We start from the raw sequence: 12871 nt of genomic DNA, 5'->3' as shown, positions 1-12871 counted from the left end.
TCTTCCTGTTGGCTAAAATGTGTGGGTGTGGGCTGTGAAGACATTCACTGTCAAGTCCGAAAACCAAGAATGGGGGATCATGATTTGGGGGAACCCTACCTGCATCGATTAGACGTCTGCCCTCTGCCTGGCTCCGTTTCTGTGGTTTCGGGGAGCGCTGGTGGCTTTGCTGCTGTCGTCCGTGGAATTACTGTTTGTGACTGACTGCCCCACTCTGCAGGGGGCGGGGCCTTCCTGTCTGATTTGAAGTGAGCCTGTGACCCTGGTTTTCCTTTCCTTTTAATTGGAGATGTGGATACATGACATTTCTTCCTTTCATCTTATACAGTTGTGGATATAAAGGAGTCAGTAGGAACAATTATTTTGAGTTTCTGAGAATAAAAGCTTTCAGAGGTAATTATTACCTTAGGGATAATATAATAGTTATTTTTATTATATAATATCTATTATATAACAAATCCCAAACTATTAGGATTTAAGCTCTTTCAGCTGCATTCCCCCAAGTTGGGGAGCTTTAACTGCAGATTTAAAAAATTCTAATACAAGGATATCCTCAGAGGCGCCTGGCTCCTAGGTCTTCTTTCCTGGGTGATTTTGGGTACCCGGGTGATCCTTCTGGTAAGCGAGCCACATATGTTAGGACAGATCCTGGCTGCTCTGTGAGTCTCCAGGCTGTTTGTTTCCTGGAGTGAAATCCCCAGCCTGTACCCCGCCCCTGCCATGGCCAGAGGGGTGCCCTTTGGTCAGCTGCAGGCACAGGCGGGGCCGCGGGCCTCCTCACTGGCTCAGCCTGTGCCCCGCCCCTGCCATGGCCAGGGGGTCGCCCTGTGGTCAGCTGCAGCCGCAGGCGGGGCCGCGGGCTTTCTCACTGGCTCCGCTTTGCTTCTTGGCTGGCTTGGCTTCATTCAGCAAAGCCGTTTTCTCGGGCCCTTTGTTTTTTTAAGGGTCCCTCAGTGGACTGTAATTGTTAGGGCAAAATCGTGTGTTTTAAGTGAAGAAGATTTCAGGTTTTAATTACCCTTGTCCATTAACATGGATAGTGTTTCTGTTTTATCTCAAACTTTCCATAAGATAATCATTTAAATAACTTTAAGAATTTTTTTCTCTTCTTAGTTAGAACCTGGCCCGTTAGATGAAACCCAGATCGCTACTATATTAAGAGAAATACTGAAAGGACTTGATTATCTCCATTCGGAGAAGAAAATCCATAGAGACATTAAAGGTAAGAGGACATCCGTTTTCATTCCTTTGAAATACCAAAGGCGGTGGTGGGGTTGCACTGAAGCCTTCTCAAGGGAAGGTGCCTGCACCCATTTGTCCTGCACGTTTGCCTTGCCTGGGCTGGCTTTGAGGGGGTCTGACAAAAAGTGTAGCCCCCAGTGCCTGTTCTTGGTGGGCTCGCCACCTAGCCAGGGAGAAGACGCGCTTGTGGCAGTGCACGGAGTTGTAAGTCCATGCCGCCCAGGGCCCCCTTGGCTTTCTTTTGCAGCGGCCAATGTCCTGCTGTCTGAGCATGGTGAGGTGAAGCTGGCGGACTTTGGCGTGGCCGGCCAGCTGACGGACACCCAGATCAAAAGGAACACCTTCGTGGGCACCCCTTTCTGGATGGCACCCGAGGTCATCAAACAGTCGGCCTATGACTCGAAGGTGAGGGGAAGGTGAGGGCGGCGCCATGCCTCACGAGGTATGGAGGGCCCCCACCTTTTGTTCTTTAGCCTGGTAGCTTTTCTAAGTTGGAACGAAGCTGGTACCTTGAGGTAGGTCATAAAGGTAATTTCTTCAACCTTGCTTACAAACAGTTTTCTCCTCTGTCTCCTGCTGTATCATTTAATACCCTTTGCTGATCCAGCCCACCATGATCGAGGGTTTTAGCTCAGGCCATGTGTGTTTGGTGGCAGTGGGGACACAGGACAGAGCGGGTTCGGAGGGGGGTGGGAGGAACAGAAGGGCCACGGTGGCGAGGGGTGGAGGCGTGTGCGGTTGCAGAGGGGCTCCACCTGCTGTCTGGGCACAGCTGGGGGTCTAAGTGCAAGTGCATGGAATCTGCAACCTTGAAGGGGCCTGTAGAGAAAGGGGCTCCCACAAGAGAAAGGGAGGGAGTCCACGGAAGTGTGAGAATGGAGCAAGAACAGTGCTTTGAGTGACTGCTGCAGGGTCTTCCTATTATTTTTAGTTCTGAGGATTCTCGTTCCCAGCCTGTCCTTGTCAACATGTGATAAAACCCTAACCCTTTCTTCCCACTGTTTTTACTTGTCCTGTATTAGGGACACTCTCCTAATTTTTCTCGTATTCTTTTTCTCTGTTGCCCTCCACTTTTGTGAACTCATTAGATGGGACAAAAAATCCCGGGACTTTGCCTCCTGGGGCTCTGGTTTAACTTCATTTCCCACAGTCTGCTCTTCTCAGGACCCTGTATGCAGTTAAAAGGCCACATGATCCATGGAGAATTGGCTTTCCTGGGCCCCAACTTTCTGAGCAAACAAATACCTAACTCAGATATGCATAGAGGCCGAACCTTGCTGCTGCTTTTAAACAGAAATCTTCCCAGTGCCCAGTAGACTTCCCACCTTGTTAAACATAGTACAAGAAGCACCAGATGACCTTCCCTGCAGACCCAGGTCACCGTTGCAAGCTATAGACTGTTAGAAAGCGTCCAGGTTGTAGCTCAAGTTGGAGGCGTACTAGTTCCGCCATGGGAGGAGTGAGCCCATCTCACTGTTGAGTGGTAGCGGTGGCCGTGACTTTTCTGAGCACTATGATGGCCTTGACAGCCACTGGCTGGTGAGTGACTAGTGGGTTCCCACACGCCCCACATAGCAGACCTGGCTGGTCTTGGGTGTGTGCCCTACCTGGGAGTGTCTCTACCCCACGTGGGAGGGACACCACCTTGGCTGCTTCTCATCTGCAGCCACTTTGGCTGTTGACCTTTTCCTGGGGTCATGTAATTTTAGGACTCGACCAGGAACTTAAACATTTAAGTCCATTCTCTTTATTTTAAGCTGAGCCCATTTATCAAAGTTCATCTGTGTAGATTTTGGCAAGGCTGAGACTAGAACCCATGTTTCTTAACTCATTGGATGATACCACCTCGATTATTCTCTTCTCATTCTTTGTAGTAAATTAGCTGATCTACCATGTGACTGAGGACTCTCATCTTAGATTTCCCTCTCTCCCTCCTTCCCTCCCTCCCTTCCTCTCTCCCTTTCTCCCTCCCTCCCTCCCTTTTTCCCTCCCTCCCTCCCTTTCTCCCTCCTTCCTTTCTTCTCTTCCTCCCTCCTTTCCTCCCCCTTTACTTCCTCCCCTTCCTTCCTTCTCTCTTTCATTATTTATTTCATATTGATTCTTTCATTTAACCCACTCTGTGTAGGCACATGTTTCTAGATTCCAGTAATACCAGAGTAGACAAGAACAAAAGTCTCTTCTCCTGTATATTTTAAATTCATACGGGGTAGACTGACAGTAAACAGGAAGAATTAACAGCACTTTAGGAGCAAGCATGCTCTGTTGTAGTCACCATTTTCAGTGAGTTACCTGCCTTAGGTGAGAAATATCCTTAGAGAGTGGCGGGGCAGAAGGCGTGGGCACCCCAGCGTGGTGTGGGCACCCCAGCGTGGTGTGGGCACCTCAGCGTGGTGTGGACACCTCAGCGTGCGGCCATTTCAGGGTTGGGCCCTGGCGAGATGACGTTCTAGTTGAGATGCAAGCTGAGAGAAGTTTAAAAGAGTTTTGAAAGAATCAATGCACAGCTCTAATTGGTGTAAACTCAGGAATAAATATAACAGAAGAAGGTTTAAAGATTTAAAACTTACCCGAGGTCAAGAATGATGTGAACCCATAAGTCAAAGAGGTTGCCTGGTACCAATCAAAATGAATGAATAGAGATTATTACATATGTCAGAATCTTTTCCAGAGGAAAAAAGGTATATTACAGACTTCTTAAAAAATTAAGTGCCTTCAAAGGAAGAAAATCAAGCTGGTGCCATTCATTCACAAATTTGTACTGAGCAACTGCACTGTGAATACAAGTGTGAGCAAGACAGCATACTCCCTCCTCTCCTGAAGTAGAAGAAACAATAAGCAGTTTCAGATCATGCAGAGTGCCATGGAGAAAAGGAGACAGGGCCATGTGAAGATCTTCCATTTTTGGTTCCACCATCACTGCTCACATGAGAACCTTTATTGGAGAGCTGTCCTGTCTGCCTGAGCCATCCCCACCCACCTTCTTTGAAGGGCAAGGCCTCCCTGGGCGTTTGCTGGAGGTGGCGTCAGAACGTCACAGCTTGGCCACCTTCTTCTCCAAGCTCTTTCAACATCAGGAGGCTCTGGCCAGGTGTGGTGGCTCACGAGCGCCTGTAATCCCAGCACTTTGGGAAGCTGAGGCTGGGAGTTTAAGACCAGCCTGGCTAACATGATGAAACCCTGTTTCTACAAAAAATACTAAAATTAGCCAGGCATGGTGCACTGCACTCCAGCCTGAATGACAGAGCAAGACCCTGTCTCAAAAAAACAAAAGCAAAATATAAACCGTCAGGAGCCTCTGATCTGATCAGTAGGTGTTGCAGTACTGTGGGGTGGATTAGAGTATGGTCTCCCTCTTCTGGGGAGTGCACACTTGGTCAGGAAGGAGATAGTACAAGAAAATGTGTCATATTTTTGGTCCATTTTTACCTTTATTCTGACTTGTGTCAGAAGTTACTTTGCTTGCTTGGATCCTACCCAACAACTCTGAACTGGAAATCATGAGCAAACTCTTAATGTTGATGTGAAATTGACTTTCCAGGTTTGTTGACCCAGGAGGCATGTGGTGAGGGCCAATGAGGGGTCACTTCTGTGTCTGAGTCTCAAAGTTCTCAGAAATGGGGTTCCACGCTGGGGCCTTAGGGCTGAGGTTTCCTTTGTTTCCCACTGGGTGTGGCTCTGGACTGGCAGCTCTTGTCGCAAGCAGGGCCTGATAAGAGTGCTCTTCCAGGCTGCGCTGTGCGTGTCCCTCCAGTGGTTGGCCTGCCTGCCGGGCAGCCAGTGCTTTTCGGGGTACACTAGAGGCCGCTCTGGTCTCATGGCTCACTCAGCTGCCTCCCAGCTTTCCCTCCATTCTCTCTTGCGTGACTCGTAGGCATTTGTCCTCCTAGTCTGTGCATTGCAGGTAAGGAAAGACCTTCCAACTATTGGGGACAGGGTTCTGTATGGTAGTTATGAAGGCACGTGCCCAAGTCACACCTAGGTTCACACGCTGATTGTCAAAGGAAGGGTGGGTTGGAAGAAGTGATGGACTTCACCTGCCTCACTAGCTGCTGCTTTTCACTGAACTAAAGGGGATACAAACCTCAGTTTCCTGTATGTTTAGAACCTTTTTGAGCATTGTCACCTCTGGCAGTACCTGTGCCCCTTGTCTTGTCTGGGCTGCTCAGGTGTTGCTGAATGTCTTTGCATACAAAGGGCATCTTATGTCAATCTCAGTTCTTAACCTAAGCATGACACTACTAAGTCTTGATTGCCCATATGTCGTAAGAACCTTCATTACTAATGTTTTAAGGTGATCTGGGGAAGTTTGGTTTGTTTGAAGGAGTCCCCATCCTTTGGAGATGGTGCCAAGAGAGATAACTGTGCTCACTGCGAACAAGCCTCTGGTTTCAACACTTGAGGAAGGTCTTGGGCTGAAGAACTCTCATCTCCCTTTTTCCTTGTAAGATTATTATGATGGTATGTTAGCGAATGGATTGCGATTGGTTTGCAGTGTAACCATGGTGAAAAGTGGAAACTGGTGATGCATTGATGGAACAAAATAGCATTGGTGAAGATGAGTGAAAGCGTGGTGGGATGAGCCAATGGGCTGCCAGAACCCAGGCAGCCAGCCTGTCCACTGCACTGCGTACCAGCCCTTCCTGTCACTGGGCACTGAGCCCACGGCCTCCCTGCCCCTGCCTACGCATCAGGAATTGCCCACAGGCCTGGCTGGGAGGATGAGCCCTGAGGGCCAGGGAAGAATGAACCAGGAGACAGCAGGCTTTATTTTCACATGAGTAATGTTGGGCCACTTTGGTCAACCTTGTGTTGCTCTTAATGGTCATAAACATCAGGTACACCTCCAGATGCCAGTTACAAGTGTATTCCTAAAGATTGCATCTGCTTAAGTAATAAGCTTATATCAAATGAGATTTTGTTTTGATTAATTACAGCTGTGACTTAGGGTTATCCCTGGTTTTCTTCTTGATTATAGAGTTGATTGGTTTCTTCTAGAATTATTTTCTTTATATAATTAAAAAAAATCACTTAAATTATATATTCAGATGTGTAGCCAGCATACTTCATTTGACATGATACTGTGAAGAGGTATGATGCTGTTGCATAGATCCCCACCTCTCCCAATGTCAAGGAGAGTCCTGAACCATCAGTAACAAAGAACTCAGGGTGGTCACTTAGGAGCGTGCCCCAGGAGAAGATTCATTCGCAGTTAATGTGTGCATTTGCAGCTTTTGACTGGAGCTTATATTAGAAACCACTGTTAGTTTTCTCTGTGAGCAGTGTCTTAATGTCCAATTTCATATCTTTCCCAAATGGCCCCAAACAGGTCTCTCCTTCCACCTCATTTTAATTGCTTTGGAAGATGACTGCCTGCTCCCCACATAAAGTTTACTTTAAAACTCAGACATAGGCCAGGCACAGTGGCTCACGCCTATAATCCCAGCACTTTGGGAGGCCCTGGTGGGAGGATAGCTTGAGGCCAGGAGTTCAAGACCAACCTGGGCAACAAAGCAAGACCCCCCGCCCCCCTGACTCCCACCTCTACAAAAAATTTAAAAATTAGCTGGGCATGGTGATGTACCCTATAGTCCCAGCTATCCAGGAGGCTGAGGTGGGAGGATGGCTTGAGCCTGGGAGGTTGAGGCTCCAGCCTGGGTGACAGAGTGAGTTCCCCCCACCCCCCCGCCAAAAGACACAAAAAAACCTCGGACACAAGTTCTTGATCTGCTGTCATTTTTCCTAGAAGCAGTAATAGACAAACTCAGTTATATTTATGAGTTTCCCTATCAACACATTGTTGAATACATCCTACTTCATTAAGTTAATGTGCCATAGCAACTTAATCATTCTTCTGAGGTTGAACGTAAGTAATGCTGCTGTTGAATATTTTGGGCAGCATATACCATTTTCCAAATTTAAAATGTAGTAGAGATGCCTAGGAGTCGAAGTAATTGGTTTTAACAAGTTTGGATATTTTTGTGGCTTTCGATTTGTATGCCAAACTGCTTGCCATTGATTCACGTGCCAGTCCAGGATTCCAAATTAGTCATAGTTGGATGTCTGGTGGGAGAGCCAGCAGGCAGGAAGACCATGTGGGAGCCCCCTACAGAAGTCCTGGGTAGAAGAGATGCCTTTAGACTAATCCAAAGTTAGGAGGAGTAGAGGGGATGCAGGGTGCTGAGAGCCTAGGAACCATACACCCTGGGTTGTGGCTGGATTTAGGAGGGTCAAAAGAGGGATCCTGAGGAGCTGGGTGACCCTCGTGCCCCTGGCGTGGCTGCCTGGGAGGATGCCCTTTTCTCTGTTACCCAGACTTATGATCTCGCTCACTGCAACTTCTTCCCCCCAGGTTCAAATGATTCTCCTGCCTCAGCCTCCCGAGTAGCTGGAACTACAGGTGCAGGCCACCATGCCTGGCTGATTTTTGTATTTTTAGTAGAGATGGGGTTTCACCATGTTGGCCAGGCTGATCTCGAACTGGCTTCAAGTGATCTGCCTGCCTCGGCCTCCCAAAGTGGTGGGATTACAGGCGTGAGTCACTGCGCCTGGCCCCCATGTTTGTTCTTGATGGTGCTGTACCGGCTGCCCTCCTTGGAAGCCAGGAGAATATGTGGGTTGCGTTCAGATGGGGCCAGCAGGGGTTTTCTCAGTGAACTTCCTGTGGCACACACTGGCGTGCGGAAGCAGGCGTTCGCAAGCAGGCGTTCACAAGCAGGCGTTCGCTCGCAGGCGTTCGCTCCTCTGTGCTGGCTGCCGCCTGCTTATTGTCTGTCCCTGAACCTGAAAAGCAAGTCCTCGGGCCTCTGAGTAAAACCAAGGCAAATGCTTCACCGATGTACTCTCAGCAGAGATCGGCCTCTGTCGGGGCCTGCCTGCCAGTCACCGAGTGCGTTTAGCTGGTTGAGAGGTGCTTGGGGGTCTGGAGGTGCGTCCGTCAGAGATAATGTTCAGTAGCACAATAGGGTGACCGTAGTTAATAATTTATTGTGTTTCAAATAGCCAGAAGAGAAGATTGGGAATATCCCAACACAAAGGAATGAGCCGTGTTTGAGGTGAGGGGGATCCCAGCTACCCGGATTTGATTGTTACACACTGTATACTTGTACTAGAATGTCACATGTACCGCCAAAATTTGTATAACTATTATGTACCCTTAAAAATGAGAAGGCTCTGGGTCTGTATGGCCAGGAGACAGCATGCTTTGAAAATAGCAGTAGCTGTAATGAAATCTGAGAGGCCTAGGGGAAGCAGACAGATGTGGAATCACACAAACTTGAGAGCCACCTGTTGGCATGGAGAACCGCTGCCGCATGAGAGTCACGATCGCTGCCTCTTTCTTGCCTCTCCCCTCCTTGTGCCTGCTCACTCCTGTCCTCCTGCTGCTGCCACAGTTCTGGGTGCTCGCCAGCCCTGTGCTCCCGTGCACCTGCTTCCCCCTCCTAAGGGCAAGACACTGGGATCAGTTGCATTTCTGCTGATTTTTAAGATAACGCAATGCAAAATAAAGCAAAGAGTCCAAGTTGTAGAGGGAGGGAAAATAGTATTACTTCTAACATCAGCTCTTCTAGACTGACCCCTTCAGTACAAGATTTAGTAGAAAGAATTTAGAACAAGACATGCTGGCAGCTTTTCATCTTCACTGAGAGTAAGGAAATAGAACATGCTGTAGGCATCATTCCCGTGGAGTGCAGGGCTCGGGGGCTTCCAGTAGGGATTTCTGGTACTTGCTAAGGCTGCAGGAACATGGTAAGTGGGTCCTCTGGATAGTTAAGCACCTGCAGCCACAACGATGCTTCAGCCTGTGCATTTCCTTGCTGTAGAGTGAGTGTGAGAGATGTATTCGATTCTCACTGAAGTTCTTGGAATAATGATGGATTACAGTGCACAGTGAGAACAGCAGGAAAGCTGTAACAGACTCAGGCGTGTTCTCTACCCCAGTCCCCAAGTCGTCTTTTGCCAGCCCGTATAGGACTATGTCCTGCCTCATTGTCGGCTTCTGTCCTGTTTGGGGATTGGTGTCACCTGCTGTCAATGTCTCATCAGCTGTCAAGTTCCTCTTAAGATGGCCTGGCTCTTCTCACTGACATGACACGTTCAAGGAATCCATTCCTTTGCCTAACTGCTTGGTTGTGCCACAGGCCTGTGCTGGGCAGAAGGAGGTGGGGCAGCTGGACCTGAGATGTCCTAGTGGGGCCACACGGCTTCTGCAGATGTCTCCTCTGGGACATTTGGCAGAAAATGCAGGCACTGGAGAGACACAGTAAATGACGCCAGGAAGAAACCAGCAGACAAATCCAGAATTTGGGAACTGTTTCTTTAAGTTGATGCCACTGGGGAGACTGGGGAGAGGACTGTTGTAGGTTGAAAGAGCCTTAGCGACCTGGCAGTCAGTTGTACCCTGTGGACTTTGTTTGGATCCTGATTCAGATAAACCAGCCATGGAATGACTGTTTTTGAACAGCTGAGAACATTTAATTATACATGACATTAAGGAATTTGTTAATTTCAGGCACTGACAGGTAGTAAAAAGTCCGTATATTGGCACACTGAAGTACTCGGGGGGAAATGTCATGACGACTGATTGATTTTGAAATATATTCGGGGAACACATGGACAAAGCTCGTATGGCAAGATGTTAATTACTAAATTCATGCAATAGGTAGATGAGGATGCATTATATTAATACTTCTCAGTTCTTTGTATGTTTGAACATTTTCATAATAAACTTTTTTAAGTTCTGGGCGCCTTGTAAGGCACCTTGCGTGGCCGCCTCCTCCTCTTCCACCTCCATTCTACAGATGAGGGAAGCAAGGCTCAGAGGTTAGCTCTTTCATCTAATGTCACAGGACTTTGTAGAACTGGCATTTCAGCCCAGGTCTCTTGAGACCAAGGTGCCCACTCTCAACCTCAGAGCTGTGCCCTAAGTTCTAAGCACTGCTGGAGGGGGTGACGTGCGAGCACACACCCACTCCGGACTCCTCCTCTCAGCTCACCTCTCTTAGCCGTCCTGTTGGCTCCGGGGACTCCATGGGGAATGCCGAACGCATCCAGCAGGAGACGAATAGGAGAGAATTGATAAGCCATCTCCATGTAGAGGTAGAAAACATTTGGCATATTACAGTTTCTCCTGTTGTTGTCTCTTTTGAAATTATAGCGAGGGCTTATGTTTTTAAATATCAGTTAAAAATACCTTTTTCAAAACCTCAGAAGTGTTGAGATGTGTTACCATTTTCCCCCTAAATACTGTGTATTGGAATTGATTCCTGCTTGGTGTTTGTAAAGATGCTTTTCTTGTTGCAGGCAGACATCTGGTCCCTGGGCATAACAGCTATTGAACTTGCAAGAGGGGAACCACCTCATTCCGAACTGCACCCCATGAAAGTTTTATTCCTCATTCCAAAGAACAACCCACCGACGTTGGAAGGAAACTACAGTAAACCCCTCAAGGAGTTTGTGGAGGCCTGTTTGAATAAGGAGCCGAGCTTTGTAAGTTTGCCAGGGATCACAGCGTACCGCCTCATGTGCGGCTTGACTTGGTTGAGATACATCCTGTTGGGATTGCTTTAATCACTCTTTTCATCTGTCTTCCTGGTATTATTCATTTTTCTTTTTCTAAGTAAGTATGATTGACTTCTTTGGTTTGCAAATACATTTTAAATATTAAGTATTAAAAATCTCCTTATTTTCTTTTAGATTTCTACCGTCTCATACTTCATTGAATCTGAAGAATATTCTCCTTAATATTAAATGTGGAATCATAAATGTTTAATATTTATAGAGGATCAGGCCATAAACTGTTACACTGTTTTTAGTAATGGCAAAGGTTAGCTGGAAACAAATGGCTAAATATGTCTTTAAAGTAAATGTTTTCATTTTCCAGGTGGCATGTGTTAGGAAACAAAAGATTAGAAAATATAACCAAGCCACCCTCTTTGCTTCCCCCCTTCCCCTTCCTGCCTACTTTCTCTTTTTAGGTTTAATAGACTCTGGCAGAGCCATACAGCAGTAACGACTGTGTGGCTTTACCTCATTTTCTGTCTGAATTAGGACATTTCTTTGAAAGTAGTGTGTGTGTGTTGGTGTTGGAGGTAGCACCATATGTCCTTGTTTTCTGAGTTTTCCAGCAGAGTTAGCTGAAGGCCAAGCTGAGCCCCCCCTTTTCTTAACTCTAATGTAAAAATGGGTGGTCACTTTTATAAGAGCATCATGGTTTCCTAATATGCCAGTTCTGGTAAAGGAATTAAATGGGGAATGCAACATTTTCTAAGTACCTCTAAGGAGATGCAGGCTGAGACCACCACACCAGCGTTTGATGACTACATCAGCATCGGGTGGTGGCGGGGCTTGTCCTGCACACCACAATGCTCTGCATTTCGATGTTTGTTGCAGCCACTGTGCACCAGCACCGGTGGAGACGTGTGCAGGCATGTCTTCCCGTACAAAGCATGTGTCCTGTACAGGCTTATGTGCCAGCACACAGAGCTCTACCCCACAGCTACCGAGGAGCTGGCTGAGAGGCGAGAATACGAGCACCTCCGGGGTAGTTGGGGTTTCACCCTTGGGTGGACAGGGAGGAAGAATACTTGAGGTGATCCAGGTTTCTGATGAGTTTTAATCTGAAAACGTGCTTGGTTCTTGTAATCAAGCTTTTGTAATTTGGAGTGAGTGGGAACTCGGTTCAACTTGGTGTTTGGGTGTTCCTGCTGTCTGTTCCCATTTGGGCCATGCTGGTTTCCTTGGGAAGCACATTCCCTGTCACTATTGTCAAGGCAGGCAGTTGACGAGGTGCTGCTTGCGATGGCCATGCTGAGCCCAGGGCATGGGTGAAATCCTCAGCCCAATCATGAGGGAGGGGAGGGAGGGACCTGGGAAACAGCCCTTCTAAACTGGGAAAGTTGGTGATGAAGCGCACCCAGCTGCTCTTTCAGCAGACAGGAAAAAGGGCATCTCCTGGCTCCTTTCTAGTTTCTTTGAGATAATTCCAAATTGACATTCCTATTATGTGGTTGGATGTGGCCAAACTTTAAAACAGAAAGTTAACAAAGCTGCCCAGTATGGCGGCTCACACCTGTAATCCCACGACTTTGGGAGGCCGAGGCGGGTGCATCACCTGAGGTTAGGGGTTCAAGACCAGCCTGGCCAACATGGTGAAATCCCGTTTCTACTAAAAATACAAAAAATTAGCCGGGCATGGTGGCGCAGGCCTGTAATCCCAGCTACCCAGGAGGCTGAGGCAGGAGAATCGCTTGAACTGGGGAGGCGAGGTTGTAGTGAGCTGAGATCGCGCCACTGCACTCCAGCCTGGGCAACAAGACAAAACTCTGTCTCAAAAAAAAAAAAAAAAAAAGTTAAAGCGACACAGAACATGTATTTTGTCAGGATTTGTCATAAAGTATTTTATAAACTAGGAGATAAGCTCTCTTAAATGATCCCTGTGAAGCTCTGTGCAGAGTTTTCTGTGAAAATGCATTTATTAGGGACCTCCTTGGAAAGGCAGTGCCCTGCCCACCACAGCACGCGGAGCCCAGGCGTAGATCCTGAGTGACTCATCTTTGGGTGAGTCGCAGTGAGAAGAGCTGTGGAGTAGAGCCCAGCCATCAGGTGTCAGTGTGGCAGGTCGACATTTTGA

At 47.7% G+C, this 12871-nt stretch overlaps 1 protein-coding gene across 3 annotated transcripts in view; it reads left to right on the top strand.

Annotated features, from left to right (window-relative positions):
• The window catches only part of STK24 (serine/threonine kinase 24), a 72743-nt gene that overhangs the window by 45864 nt on the left and 14008 nt on the right, over nucleotides 1–12871 (top strand). For all 3 annotated transcript variants that reach the window (XR_009213311.1, XM_032151149.2, XM_032151150.2), the window contains exons 4-6: nucleotides 1114–1222; nucleotides 1490–1647; nucleotides 10543–10728. Coding sequence is in view for 2 of the 3 variants with exons in the window: in XM_032151149.2 (XP_032007040.1) it covers nucleotides 1114–1222; nucleotides 1490–1647; nucleotides 10543–10728 (453 nt within the window). In the remaining variant the exon portion in view is untranslated. The remainder of the gene's footprint in view (nucleotides 1–1113; nucleotides 1223–1489; nucleotides 1648–10542; nucleotides 10729–12871) is intronic.

This window comes from Hylobates moloch, unplaced genomic scaffold (genome assembly GCF_009828535.3).
Source record: "Hylobates moloch isolate HMO894 unplaced genomic scaffold, HMol_V3 SCAFFOLD_4, whole genome shotgun sequence".
Lineage (NCBI taxonomy): Eukaryota > Metazoa > Chordata > Mammalia > Primates > Hylobatidae > Hylobates > Hylobates moloch.
The sequence above is the reverse complement of the archived record's forward strand: the minus strand, read 5'-3'. Positions and strand labels throughout refer to the sequence as shown.